General features: G+C 41.4%; 2 protein-coding genes across 29 annotated transcripts in view; one reads left to right on the top strand and one right to left on the bottom strand.

Annotated features, from left to right (window-relative positions):
* Positions 1-26425, top strand: part of LOC308195067 (uncharacterized protein) — a 1623621-nt gene that overhangs the window by 800081 nt on the left and 797115 nt on the right. The gene's annotated exons all lie outside the window — the stretch shown is intronic.
* The window catches only part of ADGRL3 (adhesion G protein-coupled receptor L3), a 535523-nt gene that overhangs the window by 326517 nt on the left and 182581 nt on the right, over positions 1-26425 (bottom strand). For all 28 annotated transcript variants that reach the window (XM_080591834.1, XM_080591831.1, XM_080591832.1 and 25 more), the window contains one exon: positions 14811-15067. In XM_080591834.1, coding sequence (XP_080447960.1) covers positions 14811-14865 — 55 coding nt within the window. In that variant the 5' untranslated portion in view covers positions 14866-15067. The remainder of the gene's footprint in view (positions 1-14810; positions 15068-26425) is intronic.

The raw sequence follows: 26425 nt of genomic DNA, 5'->3' as shown, positions 1-26425 counted from the left end.
AATAGTCTGTGCGAATTTCCACGTGATCTCCTGAACATAAAATAGGACTTCTCTGTCAAAAAAAAAATGCTTTGTATAAACACATTATGGTATTTTTCAAAAAAAAAATAATAAATTCAAAGCCTGGGAGGAATTAGTTTTTTGCAAAACACAAGAACTAAAGTATCAGTTTACTGCTAAATCACTATGCTGCAAACGCCCGCCCAAACGCAAATAAACTCTGTGTCCTTTAGGTCAGGTAAATGAAAATAGTCTTTACAACCTACTACCAATAAAAGGCATCTGTCAAATTTGCAATACGGAGATGAAAAGCATTTGAAAGTTAAATCTGAAACCCCAGACTGAAACAACACTGTGCTTTAATTTAAACACATTACACTGCATGGTTATTATTAAGCTCTTCACTCAGAGTGTAATTTAAGTGCCATTTTGATATTCTGTTTGAACAAAGAGGTGTCAAATTAAGGAAACCGGTGTCAAGTCCAGAAGCTTTGGGAAAATGAAGCTCTATGTGTAATAGTACCCTATAGGGTTTCATTTCAACAGCACTGTCGCATAGCTTCAACGGTGTTGGAGCATTTACCTCATATAGACCCCCACCTCCATGAGCATCCTCTTTCTGCTTAGCTATGAGTGCTGTTGACAGATTATATAGAATCAGCTTATTCTATACAACTTTTGCTGCAGTCTACATGCGAAGCATAGGACTGTGAATGGCGTCTGCGTTGCTATATGCGAAACCGCACGCTTACACCAACAGACAGCCCGTGCTTCCCTTAAAGCTTACTTGATATTCAAGGCTACGGAGTACTGTGGCCCCTACAGGGTTCCTCAACCTTATAATGCAGAGAAGGATGAAGGTGTTGGGCCAGCAGATGCCATCCACGCAAGGAAGAAGCAGGCAGCGATGAAGCAGTCAGAATGAATGAGGGTTTGGTTTTGTTTATTTTTGGTTTTGTTTCATTTTAAACTTGTTTTGGCTCCTTCTTTGAGGATACTGAAGCTAATACGAGCCTGCAGACTATGTCTATTGGTCAGTGTCCCCCTAATCTATTTTAGTCTGGTGTCCATTTGGATCCCAGTTGGGCAAAATGACAGAGGGCATCAATGATTTGATTTCTGTAACTTTCATGGAAGTGAGCAGTGGAGACAGATCCAGTGAAGAAAAGAATTCAAAACAAGAAATCAGTCTCCATTACTTCCTCTGCCCATGAAGCAAGTTATGTTTTCAAAATGAGAAAGCTTGTTTAGTATCTCCCCTAAGGAACACCAGGGAAACCTCTTCAGACTATTTCCCAGACGTTCAGGGAACTTTTCTTAAGTTTTCTAACTTTTCAGGTCTTTTTGCACAGAATACAGTTATGTGAAGAAAAGAGTTTCCCCGATACCAATGTATGATCTGCACTGAAGCTGCCAGAGAAAAAATAAGATGGTTTCTTATGTTCCTTTCTTCTTGATAAACGGATATATTGCTTGTGCTGTGCCCATAATTTCAGCTGGGGCTGCTGATGTAATAAACTGTTTACTACAGCTCTGAATTAGAAAGGGAGTCAATTAGTTAACCGGCCATCAGTTAATACGCAGCAAGGAACAACACGAAGAAAGGGATTGTTCGGAAGAACACAGTTCCCGAAACAAAGAGTGTGCGTTTAAACCAGATACCCCTGTATTCAAGCCAATAGCTCGCTTCAGTGAATGCCTATTTTAATAGATAAGCGGTCACATTTGCTAGACATCCTGTTGACACCTATTTAATCCTGCCCCACTTTGGCATGACAGTCTTGTGCATTCTGCAGGGTTCAAATGAGTACTCAAATGTATTCAAAGCATTATAATGCAATGTATTTGAGGGCAAAAAGGCAAAAGCTTTGTTTCCCAGAACAAAGCCTGAAGGGCAGCATCCCCTTGAGGACCTCGCAAACAAAGTTACCCTGGAGACAGTCTCTGAGGAACAGTCACAATTTTCAGCAGACCAGATGATCTTCTTGGTTTGGTATTTTGGGGGGGGGGGGGGGGGGGTTCTCCGTTCCTTGTCTTGGAAGTAGGAAAGGAATGAAGGTGAAGGAGGGAAAACGAAAGTTGATTATAATTTTTATAAGTTTTTTAAGGACCTTTATAATGAGAAAAGTTCTTTGCTCCCTCTACAACACAAGAGAATCATTTTACTGGCATGAAATACATAGCATTTATAGTTTATTCGCTTTCTTTGCATGGTTTTCTCCCAAGTTTTGCTTTGAACTCTATAGTCTAATAACCTAATAAAAGCAGAACTTGATCAACCTCTCTGCTCAGGACTGGAAGAACTTGCAGTGTCTGCATACATGAGCTTTGTTTCGCACAGCTTATCTTAAAGGGTCAAGTCCAAAAGATTTGCCATAGATGTGAGACCGTTTAAGCTTTTAGCAAAATGCTTCATTTGCGTGACACTTCACATTTCATTCTGGGGCCTCGGGTAGGTGGCACAGAAATGTAACTCCTAAAATTTCTTTCAAATTAAACCTCTCCCTGTATTGATGGTATCCCATTTGCCACCTCCTCTTTTGACCTGCAAAGTGAAGGTGGGTTACCTTAGGAAATGCATTTTGGACGAAGAGACTGACCAGGAGAGGAAAACACCCGCAGGGAGCTGTGGGATTTGCGAACCACCTGAGACATCACAGCAAACGCTGTGTCAAAATAGATTTTTTAGGCTGTCAAAGCCACCTATTCAGCTTTCTAAACAAATATTCCCCCACGCTTCCCCAGAAAGAATACATGTGCTGTAACACTTCAGCACAGCTCTGGCTAGTAATACCAACCCTTCCAGACGATGCATCTCAGTGCTATACGTCTCGTACATGTATTTTGCTTCCTATGTAAAGCCGTAGCAGTTTAGGCATTATTACTCCAAAACCACCAATAGATATATTTATAAAAAGTAAGCAACATTTGACAGCTTTGCAATTGCCACCTCTGTGAGATTTTCAGATCGCCATATCGCAGTGCAAACCATCAAACTCGCAAGCTGTGGGGAAGGGTACTGAAATGGTCTTGGCATCTAACCTAGCTGTGAGTCTAGCTTTCATAGAGGTCTGTAACTCGTAGCTCCTATTGACTTCAAAGTTTACCCTTTCTAATGCATTGCATTTTTATGAGTGCTAGCTAGACTGATCCCATCTCCTTGTATCAACTTTCTTGTGCCCTAAGCTTGTTCCTGTTTAAGCTTTTCACTACAATAGCGTTCCAGAGTGATATTGGATACGCCATCCCTCCTCAAAAGTTATTCTTGATTGCATTTTGCCAACTGGCCAAAAAGGGATAATGAAGTTCAACATGTCAGCACTCCCCCAAGAGCTGGAGAATTTCACATCTGTCATATATTTACTATCCTCAAAGAAAGAGGCTGTATTTGTACAAGGAATAGGGCCTTGAGAAACAGGGTCACACCAGATGTTCCAGGGCTGCAAGTCTGCATAGCCTCAAGATGTAAGGCTAATCAGTACAGACCCTAAATAATTAAGTTACTATGCTTTGTGAGATCTGCTGGCTAGTTAGAGGAGAAAGACCGCAATTCAATGCCGTAGTGAGAGAAAGGCAGGAAGAGCTCAGATATTATATATGTGGATGGGAGACAATCCAGCATTACTGGGGCGGACAGAGCACAGGACACAGAACATCAATCCATATCAAGCCAGGCATCAAAACAGACTGGTCCTGCCCCCTGAAGACTGCTATGAAGTTTTTGGCACTAGCGCTACAAATCATGGCATACAGCAAGACAGCCTAAATCATCCGGGTTTCTGCAAAACAGGATTCCTGCCTTCAGTTTTACATCAGTTCCCCAAGGACGCCTAACAGAGCATACAGGTTCATCCATTTTGTTCTTCATCTCCTCCATCTTACTCTTTTCCACCCCTTTAATCTATGGCTCCCATGAATTCAGACGCTCTCTGAAACGAGGATTGTGGCTGCCAGGATGCAAAAACATGCTTGCAGCTCCTCGTGGTGACTGTTTTGTGCCTGGAGAGGTAGAAATGCTAAGCACATGCCAAAATCCTCTCACAACTAAGTGCTCGTCACCTCACACAATTTACAGCCAGACCTGTTTTGTCAGACAGCACAAAGTTAAGGAAGAACTTTATTTTTGATGGCTGTCTGACACTATAACATACAACTTCCAAGCCCTTTTATCAGCAGGGCTTGGAGACTCTGAGGTGTCTGCTGATGATACGAATTCATTATATATTTGGCTTCCGATCAACAGGCCTGTTTATTTATTTATTTTTCTCAATCAAATTAAGGAAAACAACCAAACATTATTAGATTTCTTAGGCCTCAGAATTCCCCCAGAGTAATATCTAATAGTAAGATTTTTAATTGCATATGCCTATAAAATTACAAAATGCAACGACAGGCCACGTTTCAAGTCACGCCAATGAAATGAAGGCTTGTTAAAGAGTTCCTTGCATTATTCTAAGTTTAGCCAGATCACCTCTCTACAGGTTTATTTGTATATATAGTATGAAAATTATATATGAGCACAAATACACATACACACATAACATACACAAAAAATTAATCCAGCGACGTGGATTTTCCTACAGATATTACAAGTAGGCATTCTTCCCTAAAACATGCTACAAATTACATACGCATAGATGTGAGCAGCAATTCTAGGAAGATATTAAGTGAGAAGTAGGATTTGGCCATCAATCTGTCTCACAGAGAACAGCCTTGCCTCCGCTGGAGGAGTAAGAGGGGGTCCTCACCGGACCACCTGTCAACACCAGTACCGACTTCTCCTCTGCAGCAGGGGAGCAGACACGTAGCAAAAGGGAAATGCCACATTTTTGAGATGTGCATGGTAGGTAACCTGGCGTGATTACCACTGCCTTTGTGGAGCACCACCCCAGTTTTCCCTGACTACAGGGAAACCACTGCCATGTGGGTTTGTTCATCTGCACCCTGAACGCCAAAGGATCCCAGCTCCCAGCTCAACACCAACTCGATGCAGCTAGCCTAGGCAGTCTGATGTCCTTGCTTGTAAACCAACACACATATTTCCCCTCCAGCCTCATAGAGAGTGGAGCATTACGTGAGATTCTGCTCTCTTGATACTAAATCAACCCTTATTGCAGCCTCCAGCATTTCAGTAATAAAACTAAAACACCGCAAATTAAAAATTGGAGACAGGTCTTTGAGCAACAAAAGCCACAGAGAAAAGAAGAAGAAACAAAAATCATTTGAATCAGCAGCACTGATGACTGCTAATTGTTCCTATAAGAGCTTGAAGGGGAACAGCATCCCCTGAGAATAAGGACTGCGTGCAGTGCTGCAGTTCTTGGGGCAGGTGAATAGCCCACGACCTGGTCAGCTCACTGAGCACTAAAATTTGGGAGAAGCTTTTGCAAACGCAAACCCAAGGTATGATCTCTCCCACATTACGCTCCAGCTTTCCCCAGCCCTCCAGGCTGAGTAGACCAGATTCAAAGTACATTTATATAGAATGCCTAACTTGCATGGTATTTGGATCAAGCCCTAAAAATTCTGTATTAACACGCCATTTATTTATGGCTTCATGTTCTGGAAATTTAAGAACATCAAACAATTTGACTGAGCTCCTAAAGCCCACCAAGCACTCCAGTTTCTACAGATTAGGACATAAGAGGCAGTAACAGTACCAGAATTACATACATCTATCCCATACTTCTTACTCTGCGCAACCACCCTAATGCACAGACTGACTCAAGGATCTTTGGCATCTATGAGTATTAAGTGAATCTGAAATTTACACCTCAGGATCTGCAGCAAGGCACCCAGCACTTTTAGCCACTTCAGAAAGCAGCACCACACAGCAAAGCACGAGGAAATATGTTAAAGAAGATATTGCTTTGGGTACAATTCCTTGAGTTTAAGGTGTGTGTTCAATACCGCACCGTGACTACAAGCACATTAATCCGCTCCTACATGCTTTAGGATGGGCAGACTGCAACATCTGTGTGGTGCTGGCCGAAAACCTTTTGAGCATCCCCGGGCTTGGAGCAGATTCACAAGGGGACATAGATGGTCCTGCCAGGCACCGGGAGAGTAATTCAGGTCGCTGCCTGGCACCAAACGATTTCCTGGAAATCATGGAAATTCTAAGTGAGGGAAAGCATCTAAATGCCCTGACACGCTTTTAATTTCTTCCCTTTCCAGAGTGTCTTTCCCAGATGAGTTGCTCATTGAGCAGCAGGAAACCTTTCCAGATTCAAATGAAACCACATTACCAAACAACATAACCAATTCAAGAAATTGTGATCGCTAAAGGAACCGACTGAACAACAGTGAATGTGCCCTAGAGTAATAAACATCAGATGGCTCTGGGATTCACTTAACATGACTGCAGAGTTGATAAAATGGATGTTAAAGATTTCTTCTAGGGAATCAGCAGTTTCATTTGCAATAAAGAGCTTCTGCTTGCTATTAGTGCTGGGCTAAGGGTGCTCTTTTTAACAGAGGAGAACAGCAAATTTGCCCCGATCCTGGGGAAGAAGGTTAGCAGGAACTGAGGAAGCGGTAAGAGAATGAAGGTGGCCATAATTCATTCCCCCATTCTCGCTCTTTTCTCATTTCAGCTTAAAGTACTTCACTGTGCCCAGCCTTTAAGGATGAAAGAACTAGGGCCAGATAACCCTCAGAAGTAATTTTTTCCCCCTCTCCAACCCCCGTGGTTTAAGCTTAGCTGAAGTTATTAGGAAAAGAAACAGGAATGACATCCCATCTGTGGGAGTATTCACTTCCAGAAAAGACGTGTTACAGATGCAAGCTTTCAGCCCTTTCAAATCCTAGCCATGGCTCCCTTCCTGCGCTGCTGGAAAGGTGGCTTTGCCCCAGCTCTACACAGCTACGTTGGCTGTGAAACTGTCTTCAGGTCCTGCACCTCCCCAAGCACCAGGGAGAAGATACAGCCTTTTGGCACAGCCTCATTCATCAAAACCCTGTACACAGCCCAGAACAGCAGGCTTTCTCCATCCCCTGGGGTAGCTTCCTGACATCTTCACCGTATAAAAGCTTTATCAGGAAGTTTAATATTAGCAAAGTATTAGCTAGAACTAGCGATGAGCCACATAGATTTCCATTTTCCCACTCAGGTAATAATGCAATAGGTGAAAGCAAACCAAGGAGGCAATTATCTCCACTACTCAGTACGAGTATGGTGTGAGGAAAGGGAAGCTGCCCGTTCCTATTCCTCTTTCTCTCTCTCCACTGCACTAGCCCTACTTAATCTTGGCACCAGTCCCTTTGGAGTATCCTACATGTCCAGGAGGACAGGGGGCAAGCTGTCCTCTCATGTCTAGAGGTAGCCACAGGTGTGAAAACAGTCCTGGTGCTACATGGTACCACTGGTTGTTGGCTAAGGAATGCCTGTATCTTTAACAGTCAGCTTGGACCCACTACATTTTTTTTTTTAGTGCTGGTTGCTTGGGATTATTAACTCCCAAAAGTTGTATAAAAATACCATTCTGATGTATTTAACTGTGAAAAATCAGTTGTTGCTGTTGGTTTTTTAATTACAAATAATGCTTACACCTAAACTCAATCCATACTAATTATATCACAGGCAGTTATGGCTTACACAGTACATTATCGTATTTTTTTCACTGGGACACTATAATGTTCCTAAAACCCAAATATCCACCAAGAGTGAAACAGCCCTAGCCCCACTAATATCCTGATCAGCTAGAAGTTTCTGGGATTATGAGTAAAACTGATTCAGAGAATAAGTCTCTTGGAAGAGTCCACTTTTAATAGCTATTGCATATTTATTTTGCATTTAGGCAGGACGAGGAGTAGTCAAGGACAGGACTAGGTAATGGTGCTTGCTATCCAGGGCTTTCTGCAGAATAGACACACCAGGATCAGTGTGGACGAAAAAATGCAACATTCACCTGAATCACGAGAGAAAGAAACATCCAGGCACTTCCCCAGAGATCCTGTCATCTAACCAATCGATGTCCCAGGTATGTTGGAGCTCTTTTATCATATCACTGAAAACAATTCACTGATAGGACAGTTTTATCCCAGCTACCCTTAAGCAATTAATCCCATCAGCCTTGTTTCTCCAGTGCTTTTTCACCCTCCCGCAGACAACCCATCCTCTACTCACTCATCACTGGCTAGGACCCAAACCAAATCTGCCAGCAGTAATGAGTTTCTGATGTGCACATTTGCATAGTCTGAACCGAAAGGAGATTAGATGGCTCAAGAGACTGGTTGGGAGCTAAGGTTTCCAGATCAAACCATACCAGGTCAGGAACAAATAAACCTAGCCATACTACTTAGCAACTGCTCGGCACCCGAAATGAAATGAATAGCTAGTGTTAGGTCAGTTTTTAGATGGCAGATGTCTGCACCACAACACCCATTCATTTCCTAGGGCTAATAACTACACAAATACACCTAAAAGCCTATAGATGCCAAGATTCAGCAAAACTTCTTCCCTCTTCTCCTAAAGCTCCTTATCCTGCTTTGTGACAAGATCTGTGTTGTACTTTTCAATACTGTGTTTTCAAAGACAACTTTCCTTAAAGAAGTTCACTAACAAAAACAGTTTTATAATCCCAGTAAAATATAATGGGAATTAAATTATGGTACAATAATTCACACTTAGCTGCACAGAGGCCATTTGGCCTTCATCTTTGTGCCTGAATGTGCTGGGCGTGAATTACTACACCATAATTCACATGCTGTCACATCTTATAGCTCAATTAACACTACAAAAATCAGAGTGCACAGAGCTGGTCACTAGAGATCAGAAACCAGCCTTGTCAGGAAACAGTTACAAACGCAACGAGCACCAGAGGTTATAGGCCTGCAGGACAATACAACTCCCCACTTCCTATTGCTATAAGAGCAAGAACTCTTTCTGTTGCTGGAGCCCACAAAGAAACGAGCATGTCCTGCTGCTCCATGCCATCAATATTCAGAAGGCTACAGGAAAGGATAACTTCCATACATTAATTTGGGCCCTAGTCACTAGTCTGCTTCTGTAGCTCCAGTCCTACAGCTTCAACTTCATTGCAACTACAGCTGTGCTGATGGCTATGGGTTGCATGGAAAGAGTGCTTGGGTGCACAAGCACCTAACACTGCAAATGGCAAGTGAAAATGGAAAAAGATCCTGTTTCCTACCATAATGTAGGAAGATGCTATGAGCACTTGCCAAACACTGGAAAAAAAAAATGGAGGGAAAAAAAAAACACAACACACACACACGCAAAACAACCATTATCAGGTTAAAATCTCCTTCTTTATTTAGTGTGAGATTTGGAAATGAGTGAAGTGGGTCTGCACACAGACCTCTGCTCATGCTTAATGGTTTAAGCGAGAATTAAGTGGTGCATAGAGTCTTTGCAAGGTTGAATTTCACCCTCTATCAGCTTATAGATTGGTCAGTCATCAGATGGAGAACTTAATACTCCTGATTTTAGTACACTCCTACTAATGAAAGCACTGTAGTATATACACAGAACAATCACCCTCTTTTGTCAGGGAAAGCCTTCCTTGATCACTTGTTCTGCTGCTGGAAAGGTGGCACTGCTGCAGGTAATACAAATTGCCAAGAATAGCAAATATTATAAATATTTCAAGGATGATTAATCTTTTAGAACAATGAAGTTAGGCAGAAGCCTGGAAGTCAGCTTGGCTATTTCACAACTAATAAAACATGTCTCTTGTATTTCATTTTGACTATATGAAGAGTATTGTACAAGTATAAAAGAAACACAGTATGTATTTTAAGCAGTGACAGCATTTTCACTGTATTAAAATAGTAGTGAGGCAAATGTTCAGCTCACATTAAACGGCACTCTGTCACTGAGGACCAGCTTGCTAGCATCATATATTCCCCCAAGAAAGATAATGCTGCTTGCCTTAACAGAATCATTGTCACCAGGCAACTGCCAGTGCTAGTCAGTAATAAATATTTCCACTGTTCCCACAGAAACTAGCTCGGCATCTCGACCTGCTAATGCCTAGAGAGATCAGCTTAACCTTCCAGGGCCACCTTCTCACAAAGACACAGCTGTACCTCACCATCATCATCTCCCAGAAATATCGGGACGATGCTGCAGAAGCGTAGAGGGGCACAACAGTAGACCAGATGAGGCTCTCTTTCTTGCTGCTGAAGTGATTTGTGAAGACTTCAAATTCCATTTCCTACTCTGCAAACAAGTTAGTTCAGCCCCATCTTGAAATCTTTGCTACACCTGCACCTTGCTCTATGATCAGATGACTCTTGTCTTGCCTATCCGTGCTGTAATAGCAAAAACTACTCTAGTACTAGAGATCTACTGATCTGTGAACGTCAGGCTTGGCTTTGGTTATATTATCACCTAACTTTTTTTTGCTTCAGTCTTGTTGAGCTTTGGACAAGTGTATGGTTCTGCCCCTTCCCCCAGAATCAAGTTTTATATGGAGAAAAAGATTTATAAGCCTAAGTAATCAGAGGAATCACTAACTAACCCCATGGATCATCTGGAGATAAAGTGCATAACCCACTAACAAACACAGTGTTAAAACATAAAAGAATAACCCCAAGCACACTGAAGACCCCAGAGGAAGAAGGAAGAAACCCCCACAGCTGACACTGGGTGTTGCTCAGGCAGGAACCTGGAGGCTAATGGTTCCCTCTCACAACGCACTGGCAGGACAAGGGCTTAGCAGCAGAGGAAACGGGCAGATAGCTGTGCCTGATGATTTGATTGCATTTGTAATGACCCCCAAAAGAAAATGGGCAATTTGAGTTATTGTTTCAATCGGAGTAACAAGCAGTTGTTCTATTTTGGATCAGACTACTAAAGCATTACAGTGACCAAAAAAACCCTCATTCTTGGATCCTCAAATACTGTATCTTTCAGGTGGCTGTTGTGAAACTATTTGCACAATACAATCCCTAAAAATAAACAATAAAACTATCTGATGGGATGATAAAGATCTTGGGATACAACAGGCCTTCAGCATTCTTCCAAAACCTAAGATAAGTAACTCGGTTGAAGACATGCAGAATTTCATTTTATAGTATCTTTTCTGCCCTGCTCTCAGCAGCATGACGTTTTGAATCTTGTTATTTCTATTATCATTTTTGTCCAGTAGCCTGGAAGTTTTAAATCTCAGCTCTCAGCCACACATGAGCATGAAAGCAATGTGACAGAGCAAGCGTACATCTCTTCAGGCTCGCAAGCTGAGCTGCTGCCTGTCACGTCTACCTCATTTTGGGTGAACTTTGACAGCACTCATTTGTCGGTAAAGAGAAATCTGCTCTGTTTGGGATCAAGGGGAAGAAGGTTGAGGAAGATGAGAACAGCTGCTCATTCCACAAAACGCCTGTGGGAAATTCACACATTACAGGATCAGTTTGCTCAGGTGTGCATGGGGTGGATGCAAGCCAAGCAGCACTTTCCTGGGAGCCCAGGCTTTTGGGTGCTTTAGAAAAAGACTTTGAACAAGCAGCGAGGAGGTGGGGGTGCAAAAGCAGAGTCCATTGCAGAGTCTTTGCAAAGACTGACAGCATTTGCTTTGCTGTTATTTGCTATTTTTGTTGTTGGTGGTATTGTTTTTTTATTACTATTATTATTTTTTATTCCCGGGCATTGTTGTTTTCTATCTCAGTTAATTCTCTAATTTTGTATATCTGGTTTAGTTTTATTCAACAGATGGATTTACAGACTTTGCTGGAGCTTAAAAGAGGGGGAGAGCATCCTGGGGTCTTTTGCACTGGTCCACTGGCACACAACGCTATTTTCCACTGAAATAAAGAGCAACAGTAAAGAAAGCATGCACTACTCAAATCTGCTATTATCTTAAGTATTTCACATGTTTTGAGCATTTTCTGAGCTATGATTCAGAGCAGTCTGGGCAAAACCAGACATCACAGTGCCTCTGCATTTAGGATACAGTAGATTAACATAATCACCAAGAAACTGCAAGGATTCAAGACTCGTTCGCCTGTCATTACTGCTGCAGAACAACAGCAAGAAGGCACTGTACCAGGGCAGTATTCTGGAGGATTACTTTCCATCTTTGCAGATCACTGAAGTCATATAGCTGTTGACTCAACGCTTGTCATAACCCAAGACACAAAGTACACCCCCAGAAATGGGAGCTAAAAAAATGTCGGTCCTGTCCCACGTCCCACCTCTCTCACCAAAAAAAGAACAAAGGAAAAAATAATAATTTATGGAATCCATCTATTATGTAACAATCACTGCAGATGAAGAGACTGTGTAAACTCAAACAGGGAATGAGATGTAGTGAGCCACGAACTGCAAAAGCAGTTTGTATCAACTCAGGTAATTGCTGCAGGACAGGAGCCCTTACAGTCCATGACACAGGGACTCCAATGTTCGAATACCGTTAAACGAAATACAAAACCTTTCTACGTATAATGAAAGGGGATTACTAGAATAGAAAAACTGAGCAGGGCTTAAATGGATCATTTTTATATGCAAGGTGAAGTTGAAGGAACAGAAGGAACAACTTCTGCATTGACACCGTCTTGCCATCTGCTTCATGCAGCTTTCTGTATGTGCTTGCAAGGGGAAGGGCAGTGAGGGAGAGTACCTGAAAGCCATCAGATACTCAGTGTCCAATTTCAAAACCTTGGAAGCCGTATTAGACGATTTATTTCAACTTCCAGTACAACTCTAATGCACATGCCCTTTGTTCTCCATGGGAGACTGAATGGGTTTGACTGCCCAGCGCTAGCTGATACCAAACATACTCTTATCATGACGCACAGCTATATTGTAGTTTTTTCCCTTTGTTTAGGATAAAGAACATACCACTCCTAAAAACCAGACACATGCTCAGTATCTGCTTCCCTCACAAAAAGCAACAGAACAAAGTTCCGAGATGCTAATTGCATCTTGGTCAATATTAGAGAACAAAACAAGGAGAGCTAAATTTGATTCCAAGTCCTTGTGCTCAGACCAAAGGTCTTCACTATCCAATACTCAAAAACGTCTAGGAGCCTCTACTGCACTCTTATTAGCAATTTACAGGGATGAGAAAACATGTAAGGGTCAGATTTACCACTATTGACTGCCACCAAAAAAACCCAACAAAAACAACACACCAAAAAAACCCACCCCAAAACAGACAGACAGACAAAAAAAAAATCCACAGCAGCCACCCCATATACCTACTTTGCAGAAAAGCATAAAGATTACAACTGTAACAACATTTCCAGGTGCCTAGTTTCTACATCCCTGGTATTTGCTCATCTGTAGCACAATATGACTCTTAAGATACTTGTGACATTTTCATTTCTTGCAACTATCATGCAGGATTTTCCAGCTACAGTGGCACTTTGATTTAAAAACAGAACTGCCAGAGGCATGTTTAAATTGTTAATTGCTTTAACTGTTAATATTGTTTAATTATAAAGATTTACAAAACATTTACCATTTAACTTTCCTGGAAAAGAATGGAGAGCACCTTTCCTAATAGCTCTTTCCATTCCACCCCAGTTGGTTTGCTCAGTTTAATTATTCATTCTAATTTTCAAATCAGTGAGGAGTTTTGCTTGAAGAATGATAGTACAGATAACCTTTGTGCACAAAGGTGTTATAAGTGATATGCGCAGACGGGTTGTGCTCTAGAAATAGATATGTTCAGTAAATTACATGGAATTCATTTTTTTTAGCCTTCTTTGCTGTAAAACTTCACTTTAGAGTCTTAGCACACACACAATAGATGCTGAGCATATAGGCTTTTTTTTTTTTTTTTTTTTTTTTGCATTTTCAATGCAGAGGCACACAGGCTAAATCCAAGGAGTTATCTTATTTACAGACATGCTCCCATTGAACTGAAATTAAAATGGCATACTCAGTGGAGCTCACCTTTCATTTGGGCATCAAGTAACTAGCCAAATTTTCCAAAGCTCTGCTCTGACGATTTAGGAACCTAGATCGATTACTGAGATCGATTACTGAGAACAGGAGCTCCTGAACCCTTTAGCATTTAAGAAATCTGGACATTTACTTGTGTGGCCTACATTGGGGTTTCTCACATTAAAAACAAGAGCAAACAAACAAAACAAAAACAACCCAAGGCCTTGAAGTCTTATCCCAAGTAATTAATCGTGTCATATTTCACTTAATTTTTTCCTGGCTAATAAAATAAACAATTTTTTTCCACTTAAATATATATATATATATAATGGACACTGTAGGCAACAGTACGCTGTACACAGACTTTGGAGTGAGAGCTAATATATCCCCACAGCATAGTAGTGGTGCCTTATGATCTTAGCTCAGCTCTCAGAGGCTGCCTGGTTGCATCAGCACAGTGCTACAGCTAACGACTCTGCGCTTCCAGGTGGGTTACACGGTATACCAGGCTAAAGGCAACTACACAGTTTTTGGTTCTCATGGTCTGACATGACAGTGATTAAGATCCCACCCTCGCTGGAGCTGTGGCTAAAGAGGGGGACACAGCCCCCTGTTGAACAGTATTCACAAAAGGGAAAATCATTTCCCTGCAGAGTCCAGGAGAGACAATCACAGTGACACACATCCAACAGAGTAGGCTTGGGCATGAGGAAGAAAGTCTGCCTTATTGTAGCAGCTAAACTCAAGAACAGAAATCTTTCTGTGACCAGAATTCTTTGTTTCAAGACTTAATTAGTCATAACGTAGCCTGGGAATTCAAAGACCTTGGGGTGGAAGTGGGAAGAGAAAACAACATCCTGGAAAAAACAGATTAGGTAGAAAAAGTAGAGATATAATCTTTGCTATTTTCCATTCTCTCTTCCCGTCCCGCAGGCAAATTTCCCCGTCTCTCACTCACCATGGGCTAACGGTGTTAAGAGCATTGTGAAGAACAGCAGCTGTGATGACCACATGACTGTGAAGGAGGGCTTGAAAGTATCCCAGCAAACAAGGGTTCAAACAAAACAAGGTGAGCGTCCTCCTGCGCTTGCTTCCAGCACTTCGACTGTTGGCCTTCGACTCACATCCGAGAAAGGGGAAAAAGCCAATCAAAAATGATAATAAAAAAAATAGTAATAAAAAAAAATCCCACAGACAGTATCCAGAATCTGAGACCTAGAAATGAGAAAGGAAAAAAAATGTAGTTAGTAAAACACTAAGATAGGTGTTTTCAATCAAGTCTTGCTGCATTTCTCTGCTGCCAACAGCTGTAAAGGCAAACATATCTTCCCCCCAGCCCTTCAGATGTTCTTTATGTACAATAGGAATTAAAACTTGTCTCCAAGAGAGACAGTTTGTGCATCACTAATATTCCACTTCACCTCTTAAAGCAGGGCTTAAGGCAGTGGTTTTGAACATAATGCCCATGGGACCAGGGAGTCCACAGGCTTGAAAGGTGACTGGAAAAAACAAGTCCGTACGGATTGCACTAGAACCTACTACATACATGGGACTTCTAAAACAACCTGCAACTCTCTGGGAAACGCTTGTGTATTTACAAATCAAAAAATGAGAGAAATTTCATTGCTGAAAAGGGTTTATTTGGTGCGGAGGCTCTGGGCCTATTTCTCTGCAAGAGATTAATTTCCACCCCAGCTGCTTCCTTTCCACCCAAAACCCTCAGGTACAGGGCCCAGCAGTAAAATCAAGCTCCTGAAAGAGCAAACTTGCCAGCGTGTAGGCAAACCAACAAACTTCAGATGCCAGGGTTCACTTCACCATTTGGTCTAGGCCATACCCGTGAGCACACATGGAAGGCGCAACGCGCTTAAAATCATAGAGTCTCTTAGGTTGGAAAAGATGGATTAGTCGCAGCCTAGGGGATAAGATGCCTGCACAATACTCCTGCTTCTCGTTAATCTTTAATCTCTAATTTTAACCCAGGTCGATGCATTGGCCAGAAGTTATCCATGCACGTTGGCCATGTGTCCCGAATGCCGTGACTCAGGCAGCACCATGGTCGGCCTCACATTTGCACGCCAACAGCATGGGAGGCCTCTCAACAACTTCCTCCTCACAGCACCGGGGTTCCCTCTTCAGAGTGATGGTGAGCAAGGGAAGGAAGTTAGGTTTTAACCTTGCTGAACTTACCAAAGTTGACAGTCCTGAAGACTTGGGCAGAAACTGAACCCAGTTCTTCCCCACGTAGCTGGGCACCATATTACTCCTTCCTGCTAAAACCTTTCACTCCCTCTGTCGAGGCCCTCACCAAGATGCCAGTCAGTGAGGTCAGCAACATGGTTTGGGAGTATGTCTGCTGATAACATGCCTAAAAGCTTCTATATCCCCTCTCCTTTGAGGTCTCCTATATGGCTCTAAATCACCAAATCTGGACTAGGCTTTGAAGCCAAGTAGAGCCTGGAAGTCCCACTTACCCTGCAGCTACCATCTCTGGTTACTGCCAGTGGCTCAGTCGCTCACATCTAGTCGAGCTCACAGAATCACAGAATTCATTCACAGAATGGCTGAGGTTGGAAGGGACCTCTGGAGATCATCTGGTCCAACCCCCCTGCCGAGCAGGATCACCCAGAGCACGTTGCACAGGATGGCATCCAGGTGGGTTTTGGATATCTCCAGAGAAGGAGACTCCACAACCTCTCCGGGCAGCCTGTCCCAGTGCTCCGTCACCCCCGCAGTGCAGTTCTTGTCCATCCCACACTCTTACAGGAAGGCATGGGGAAATTGGAATCTATGCTTGAATAGAAACATTCACTCATTTAATTGCAGAAAGGATTCCAGCTTCCCATCATTTTAATCTCTCAAGAAGGGGCTAGATGGCCACAGTGACTCAAACTTGGCAGGAATAAAACAACAACTGTACAGAGTTAAGCCATGGCATCAGTTTGAGACTTAGCTCCCTGCTGACTTTGAAATGATGATAAAATATGAGGAACTGTAAAGTACTTTGCATATCTGTTTTGAACTCGCTAGACTCTGCAGCCTTCACAGCACTGGTCTAATTAAAAATCTCTCAAAAAAATCTCTGATCAACAGAAGTTATTCTTCTCTGAGCAAAGAAGCTGTTTTTGCCAATTTTTGTTCTTACCCAAAACCCAGTTTGAGCCAAAAAGCTCTATGAAAAACTATGCTGCATGCCATTGTGATGTGGATATATTCCTGAAACTCAGGCATGACAAAGTGGCCTTTGTTCTGCCTCCTATCTTTGCTGATCAACTAAGTCAAACCCCACATTGTTCAGCACCAAAGTCTATAAGGAAGCTGCATTTTTTCTGATAAGTATATCTGCTTGCTCTGCCAAAATTTTGTTCTCCCGCTTTTCTCTCCTCACCAGTCTCCCCCTGTAATTTGTTCATTTAAATGTAGCATTTAATGTCTGAGGCTTTTTCTCAGTTCTGACTGTGGTGACTAAAAAGCCCAAGGTCACTATGCAGGCAAGTGGCTTCTTTACAGACAAGCAAGAAATGGGAACTTGCTCAAGCTAGGACAATAGCCACTGACAATATTTAAAGCCTATTTTCCAAAGGAAGACAAGACCTATGAAGATTTTAAATTATATTTTTGAAATAGTGAAGAAGTTTTCCATTTATATTATAGAAAACTAGCAGCGTACATCAAAATACCCCACGGGCCATTGTTTACGTGTGCTATTTCTATAGCATCATCATTATAAAGAGTTTTAAAAGTGAGAAGCTTTTTGTGCTACAAAATTTGAAAAGCTATACACAGAGATAGGGGGAAGCTGTCTGATCTCAGGTACACTGCCCTGAAGAAAAAAACTCAGTCAGGGAGCGAAAGAGTGGAGGTTTGTTTTCTAATTTTTATTTGTGTAAGCTGATTCAAGTTCTGGATAATCTGAACCTGTTAGAAAGAGATAACATTATGATGCAATAAAAGCTTTTTGGGTATAAACTCAAGAAGTCACAAATGATTTATGATACCTATCCCAGAGAAGGGATAATTGTCAATAAATATTTACATGGTAGTCTTTAAAGTAATTTTTATTTGTCTGCCTGTGTTTTCCTACATGATTGAATTCAATAACTCTTCTGGGGTCTCTTGGGCTGTGACTCAGGAAGCAAAAGGATTCACCTGCTTTTCAGAAAGTCCAAACACTAAATTGGGGACCTGATCCCCTGCAACCTGACAGAAGTGCAAATAAACATTTCATCCTACCAGAAGGGACATTATCCAGTCACAGAGCTCCTGTGCAAAACGGAAGTGATAGGACTAGCTCATTAGGCACCCTTTACTCTGGTAAAAAGTCTGTCCCAATACTACATGTTCTTTCCCAACAGAGTAAAAAGAGCCAGAGACACAGCCTGTCCGGCTGTTTCCACTGGTGGACATGGCCTTGCCCTTAAGCCTGCTCCTACAAAGACTTGTTCAAACTCTTAAGATTTGTGCATGAGCCTACCAAATCCACAACATGCATAGAGAACTGTTGAAGTTGCTCAACAACTTCAGCACCGCTGTATGAACCAAACACATTGTAGTGCTACAAAATTCTGTTCGGTTTTGTATTTTTTTATGGTCAAATAATCGCACTGTGTTCATGAACATGAAATATGCAGAACAATTACATAGAAAACAAGTGGAGCAAACCTTTTTTTAACGGTCACACAACCTCTCTCAAGAAGCACTTATGAGATGCAAAAAGAGGTTTGCAAAACAAAATTCACTTCATCTTTGGATTATCTCCACGTAATGTACAGCCAAAGGGAGAAACCAGAGCACGTACCCGTGAACTTTAGAGTTCTATTACATTTATTGATGCAAGAAGGGGATATACTATCACAGTGAAAGAGTTAAGGGTTACACTTGACCTAAGGGGTTTGGATTTGAACCACGAGGATGACACAGCTCGCATTAATTTACAAGAAAGTTCTTCTGCTCAATGACCTTTCTGCCTATAGGGCTGCCCCTGACAGCATCATGGGCTGATCTGCTGCCAAGCATCACCCAAACCTGATTTGCATGCTGACAGTTCCCAAAATCCAACCCAAAGTGGTACTGACAGGGTAGGAGAAAGCCAAAGGAAACTACAGCTTTGTGAGGTAGAGATGTGCAATGAAGTATTTGTCAAGACATTCATGTATAAAGGAGTATTATGGATACACTAACTCAACATCTACCCAAGGCTCTCATTTGGTAGCTGATGGGAAGCAGCACACTGGGGCGTTTTCTGAGCTCACCTCGTGACAGCGTCCAGACAGGGTGAAAAAGAAAAGGAAACCAGTCTATCTAGTGAGTGAACAAAGTCTGAATTCAAAGCAGAATTTAGAGCAGCACGAGCCAAACCTGTCACAAATCCCCCTAATTACCGCCTTTGCCCAAACATGAGCATTTGCACCTGCACAAAGCCAGACACTCCTCTCCTTGCCCGGCAAAATCTTCCTGCCTTCCTCAGGCACCCAGCATGTTCTGAACAGTCATGGTGTGGCCACAGGAGGGGCAGGAGTGTTTTCAATGACATTGATTTGCAAAAGCCAGATAGAAATGCACCGCTTTTCTTGCCCAGTTTTACTTCAAAACAATTTTCTCCCCTCCCCTGAAAATGTGTTTAGCAAAACTAACTTAAAATTACAAATCACTGATGCAAGGATTGCTTTATATTCCTTAATAGAAAAGATTCCTACACGTATCTCCTTCTTTGGCAGAAGTTGCTTACTAAGTAAAAAATAAGTATGTTTCAAACAAATACTGATTAAATCCACTATTTACAGGAACAAAAGTTTGGCAGTAATAAACTGTTTGAAGCTGATGGGCCAAATTGGAACCATGGATGCGATTCTCAGCATCTCAGCATTTGCTACTTGCAGAGCAATTTATACCAGAAACTATTTTCAGAATTTTACTAAGAAAAGACAGAAGGGAAATAACCACAGCAAGAGAAAAGAAAAAATGCAATCTCTTCAGAAGTAAATAAATTCACTGGAATTTAAAGTTAAAGAAGTCTCTTTCAGGTAAGAGAATGTCCTGCATTGCTGCTCCCATTACGAAGAGCTAAACTAAAGAATTATTGCTCTAATACATTTGGTTACAAGTTATCTGCAAAACACTTTTTCTTTTTTAATTTTTTGCACCACTACAAAAAAAGAAGAGTTTTGCCCTTCCCACCTTTATCCAATTTTCAATCCTTTCCCCACTCAGGATATGGCTCCATGGTCACCTTCAGGGGCAGCAACGCAACCCACCATGTAAGGGTCATGTCATGGTACAAACCAGTGGGAGCAGGGCAGCACTTGTGGCATTTCAATGAAACCACAAGCACCTTCACTCCTGTCCACCCACCGAAGTTGCCACCAGAGGGACGGGGTTATTTAGGAATGGATTTTTTCAATGATCATTTTTGTAAGTCAGGAACACCTTACTGATACATGAATTCTGGATTGTCTGGCAACTTTTCTGTGTCTGCGTTTAGCCCAGGAGAAGATTCATCCTATATGGCAAATGCTGATAAAGATAGAGATCTCACAAAATTGAGGAAAACGAGTTTTGGTGACTCAGAATTAACAGTGGCAGCCCTTTTGGCGCTTCATTTCAGGTTTAAGTTTGTTAGATGGATGCGCTATGAGAGTCGGGGCAGTCAGCCCAGTGGCCCATCTTAGGGTGAGTGGGCGCACCAGCTTGTACTTCAACCTGCTTTGTGTCTACACGTCCTTTCTGTACCACAGCCTCTATTCCCATTCTTCCTCACATCTCTGCTGGGCCTGCAAACGTCGAAGGAAGCTACGCAACCCTCTCATCCCAAATGCACAAAGCAACAAGATATTTCCAAGTCCCCATTCCCAAGCAAGGGTTCAGACAAGAGCACCTGCACCTCCGTCCCCAATGGCACATGCCTTCATTAATATTGTCCATATTGTTTGAAAACCTAGGTGCATTCTGCCCTTTACTCCTCCTCTACATCTCGCACTGTAGTGTAGCACTTTGAGAAGTAATTTTAAAAACCTTAAAAGCAGGCAACAATGGCTGATAAGTTCACACTCATTCTACGTTCTCAAATATCATTGCAGTGCTACTTACACTCCCCCAAGAGGAGCAGCAGAGGCAGCAAGGAACCACTGTCAGCTCAAACCGAGCCTCATCAACCACCTGTTTAGGCTGTAATTCAAAGTGACAAAGAACTCTTTAGATGTACTACAGGATTCACGGCAAAATAACTCTCAAGTGTTAAGTGAGTTAATTCATTTCAGATTAATCAAGCCTTTGATAGGAGCACACTCGAATACAGACCAGCTGAATCTAATAGCTTTTTTTTTTTTTTCCTCCTCAGTATAGGTGAAATGGGAGGTTTTTGTGCTCTCCCAAAGGTCAAAGGGGGAATTTAAGCTATCAGCTGCTTGTTGGTTTTCCCATTCAATCCAGGATCAAAGCAATTTCAGAGGAAAATGGTAACCAAACTAAAAGTGAAACTACTCACATGTCTTGTGACTACACATTAGAAGATAGGGGGGAAGGAACAGAGAGAAAAGTAAAAGTCTTGGAAATGCTTTCCAGAAGCTTTTAAAAATTGTACTGAATTGTATCCACCACAATAGCACCGCTACTGAATGCTCTCGCTTTAAGTACCTGCCGGTTATCCTCTGCAACATACTTCATTACAGACTTAAAAGAGGAATGTACAGCATTCGCAATGTCCCTAAATGTATGCAAATATACGATAACGCTTACAACATTTCAAAAGGCAGAGTGTATTATTTGAGCATGTGGTTAAACATGCAAATATTTGTACTCCTTTACTGCTCCTAGATCAGCAGGTGTTCCCAAAACTGATGACAAAAAGCTTTGTAAGTCTCAGTGGTTAAGCACCGCGTGCTAAAGCAGCTCATAGATTGCAAGAAGCAAGTCATTCCCCTCCACTACTCCAATGTCAAGGAGAAATCCCCCCCATATGCCTTGCAAACAGCTAGGTAATCCTAAAACTTCTGACCACCTGAAACAATTCCATCTCATTATCACATACAAATCATCTACAAAATAATATACTGTTGTTACAAATATGGTCTGAAAACTTTATTTTTTGGATGGAGGAGGGGGAATTAAGATCATTCTAAAAATTTATCATACCTACATCATATGCCATCTTTCTCAAATGTATTAGGTTGTAGTACATCTCCTTTACGAGGCAAATAACACACAGGCAAACGCTCCTAAGAGCATTGCCAACAGTCATGATTTCATTGCGTGACTCTCAGTATGTGGCAATTCCTTGGAATAATGAAAATTTCAGCTTCATTTTCAAGTTAGTTTCTCCTTACAGAGAAAAGCTGAAAAATAGGACCCAAATGCAGTTTAGTGGCTCAGCAAATCAGTGGTAAATAAACACAACTCAACATATTTGTTTGATTTAAAATTCATATGACTTTTAATCAATCTCATAATTTTTTCTGTGAATGATTCATGCTGTTGAAAGCCTGGGTTTGACAATACTCTCATAATGCTTATTTGCATGTCACAGAGCTTTGGGCAATTCTTCCGTGACAAATAAAACATGTGGTGCACGCGTCGCAAATGGAGACAAGCTTATCTCCTGGGTCCGCATAAATTTAACTTCCCTTTGCTACCATGATCACAGCTTGTATTTTGAGGCATCACCTCTCCCATACATACTGGCCCTGCTGAATATATTCGAGTGTCTTATCAATGCTGTAATTGTGATGGCACCGATTCTGCATAGGGTCTTGCTTTAAACCAAGAAAGTGACAGCCTCCAAGAAGCAAATTAGCCAAAAGAAATTACAGAAGACTCCATGAGAGTTTAAATAGCACATCTTCAAGTGAAGTGCGATATTGGGGCCAGAGGACGCACACTCCTCAGTGTCACTGGATGTAACCTTTAAAATAATTTTCAGTATCTCCGCTCTCTCTCACTTCCCTTTCATCCCACCTCTAATTTTCTTCCTTTAGGATGGTGCACATGCTTTCAGAGCTGTTTGCTGTCAAGAAGTGGCAGACGTTAAAGATGGCTTCTTGAAATGACCAATCTTTTTCGTGAATCGTGCAGTTTGGAAAAGGGGGAAAGAGACTGACTGCCTCGTGTCCACCTCTTAGTGGACTCCTTCGCAACCCAGCTGGCCCCATAGCTCTTTGCTGGGATATGAAGGTTAAACAGCAAAGTTAGACACTAACAGCTAGAGAGAGATGAGCAATGCTGAGCTGAAGCAGGCAGCCTAGCCTCTATGACGGCTTGTTTCATGGGGCCCCAGCAGCAAGGACCTGACAGACAGCAGTGCGTGAACTGAAATACGAAATGCGGTCAAAACCACATTTGTCATAGGAAGCAGTACTTTTGACACTGCTGTATTTCCTCAGCCCTTGACTGACTCCAGTTGCAGTCACTACGTGCGTATATAACTAACTATATGCAGTAATAAAAAGGAAAAAAGTACTACTTGCCTGAGCGATTGCAGTGAAAATAGCGCCAAAGCTGTGATCTCTCTCCTGTATGTAAAATGTGTCTCCAGTGCCTTTTTATTCTGCTCTTGCTTACTATTCCTTTCTCAAATGGATGGTAACAGATATTTCTTGTTTTGCACTAAGAAAATGTAATTTCCTTCACTTTTGTGCTGATTAGGAAATTAACAGGCAGTATAACCAAGGTTAATTGCTTTTCCCATTTAAAATACACTGCTGTTGAAAGAATTAGAGCAACAACGAGAGATCACCTATACACGTGTGCACACAACTGTGTGCACGTGCACCCTATCAAATAAAAAAATCCCTGGCAAATGAAATTAATGGGAAAAGCCAAATGAATAACACTTTTTTTTTTAGAAGAAAGTTATCTAGGAAAAAGTTAAGTTTAATTGTCTTTCAGATCTGTTATGATGTAATAAATGTCTATTAATGTTAAGCTGCAAATTGGGTTTTAATGATCATTGCTATTTTTGGCTGGTGGGTGACATGTAGTTTAAATATAAAACAGATTTATGGTTTACACCGGGATGACTTTCTCGGACGACTCTCCTTGACTTAACCTCTTCACACCCCACAAGACATTTAATATAATTTTATTTCTAATAGACTTCAAGCCAATAGGATCATATTTGCTACTACTGATGTTTTCAATGAGAAATAAAATCAATGAGGTTTATGCTGAAGATAAGTGTAAGTGATTACTTAAGTATAAGTGGCTTGGAAAATATAAGGAGGGTTATATTATTCAACCAAATGATGCAAATTAAGAAACAGTCTGGATAGAAGTAAAATGTATGAAAAACTCCCGACCTTGCCACGTAGAAGAAACTGTAGATATAGATATACATATACATATATCTATACATATATATTTTTTTTTTATATATGTATTTTTTTTTGTGGGCACTCTCAAAAACTGGTACTAGAAAGGAAGAAACTTGGATTCATTTTTCAAAACAGGTGGTTAACGTTAAGCATTCATACCTCATGGTAGGGAAAAAAAAAAATCTCTTCTTAGACCCAAAGACAATAAAGCAGCCTGGTTGCTAGGAGAAAAACAAACAGCACTCAATGTAGTCTAAGAAGAACAGGCAAGCAAGGCAAAGCCAGTCCACAGCCTGAGTGGGAAAGCAAGACAGCAACACAGAAGTGCCGTGTGTCAGAAATAGTAAGGGAGAGAGATGCATGCGGAAGAGTAAATGTGATATCTAAATTTGTGGGTGTGGTATTTTCCAGTGAGCTACACACACAGGGATAATAGAAAACCTAATAGACCACGTATCAGAACAAAAAGAATTTGCAGTTCCCTGTAACAAAAGGCTGTGTAGTAATAACAAAGAGGTTGTTTTTTCCCACATTTTACCATGTTAATGACTTATGTTACATATTAATCAACAGTCCAGTCTCTTTGATCTTTGGAGAAGAAAAAGATTTAATTATCATACTCATTTTCTGCACAGTTACTTTTTTATTATTATTTATATTTTGGTAATAGAGGTCACCATCTAACCCAAAGTCTAGTTTAGAAAGGTCCCAGGCATTCTCACAGCAAAACACATCTTTTGTCCCCCTTCCCTTTTCCTCCCTGGTATTATCCAATCAACAAAAGATGGGAGAAAAAAACACACCATCTCTTTTGCAGAAAATAGTGTTGTAGAGATAACGGCTGGGATTTCCATGTGTGCCATTCTACAACTCCGAAAACGAAGCTTCAGCCAGTAAGTGGACTATTTCCAGCTGACTTTGATAACAAGTAGTAAATGTTCAGCACTTCTTTAATCCCTGAAGAAACAGCCCTTCCCAATGAAAGCAACCATACCCAAAACAATCTCTGATTAAAATATTTATTTTTTTCCAGTAATAGGCAGTTGCCTTAGCATTGTCTGTCTCCAAAGGTGCACGCTGATCCTTTGGGATCTCTCCAGACTATTACTTCAAGACTAATGTTCAGAGGCCTGCTCCAAGACTGAAGTTCAATTAGTAAACTGGATACTAAAGCTCTCATTGGACCTTCCAGAAATTAAACAACAACCCTCAGCATCCCTCTTACTGCCTTCCTGAAGATGAAGGACAAGTTTATTGCCAATAACGTAAAAAGTGCTGCTGCTAAACCCACCCAATGACAAAGCAAGGGCTCACCTGTTTGTGAATGTACCCCAGTGAAACCCCGAGCCCCTTCCTCAAACTCCAATTGACCGACTGCACTTTCTTTGGTTCCTTTGTAATAAGGAGCATTGTACAACTAGACATTACGGTGATTTACAACCACAAAGGGCCACTGCACTACAGCTGAAAGCCAACGCTTCTCTTGGTACTACAAAGGAAACATTTTATACCAGAAACTCTCGATGGATAAAATATTTATACAATATGGATCGCATACACTTCTCTTTTCCCTTTTGAAGTAAAACAAAGGCCAGATATTTCCAGCTGAAATTACAAGAGGGATCTTAACTAAACAGACCTTTTAAACATGGTTGGAACTTCACCAGGAACTTCCAGTTGAAGTCTCTGTGCTTGCATCGTGCCTTGGAGTTATCAAGAGCCATGTGGTGGCCAGTTCTGCTAAAGGAATGGCCCTCTAATTCTTGCAAAAGGCATTTTTAAAGGCAACATACGTCCTTGCAAAAGAGCAGAGACTAACTCTAGTTAAGCATGTATTCTTTTTAAAGAGGACTATAAAATGTCTAAACAATAAAACGTTTGGGTGAGTGAAAGGCTAAAATTAATTAATTCCTTGAGTGCTTTCTTGCTGAAATTAACTGCTAGGACAATCAGGACAAATGTGCTTTTTCAGAGAACTGTCTTGGGCAGCAGCATGAGGAACGTGAGACATTCACCCTATTTTCATGCCTCATAGCTGAGGATCAGTAACAACTGACCAAAACAGAGAATACACCTGTTGGGCAATTGGTCAAACTATAATCTGCCTGTCTTGATATGCCACAAATTAAACACGTTTCTTAATAGCCTATTATAGAGTATCAGTCTCTAAAATACTAGAGGGAAAACTGAATGTGATTCTTACCACAGAAGGTTGGATTGGGTATTGGGTATAGTATACTTTTTTTCTACAATACTTATATTAACAACA

The sequence above is a fragment of the Anser brachyrhynchus genome (assembly GCF_964034855.1).
Source record: "Anser brachyrhynchus genome assembly, chromosome: 4".
Taxonomy (NCBI): domain Eukaryota; kingdom Metazoa; phylum Chordata; class Aves; order Anseriformes; family Anatidae; genus Anser; species Anser brachyrhynchus.
The sequence above is the reverse complement of the archived record's forward strand: the minus strand, read 5'-3'. Positions and strand labels throughout refer to the sequence as shown.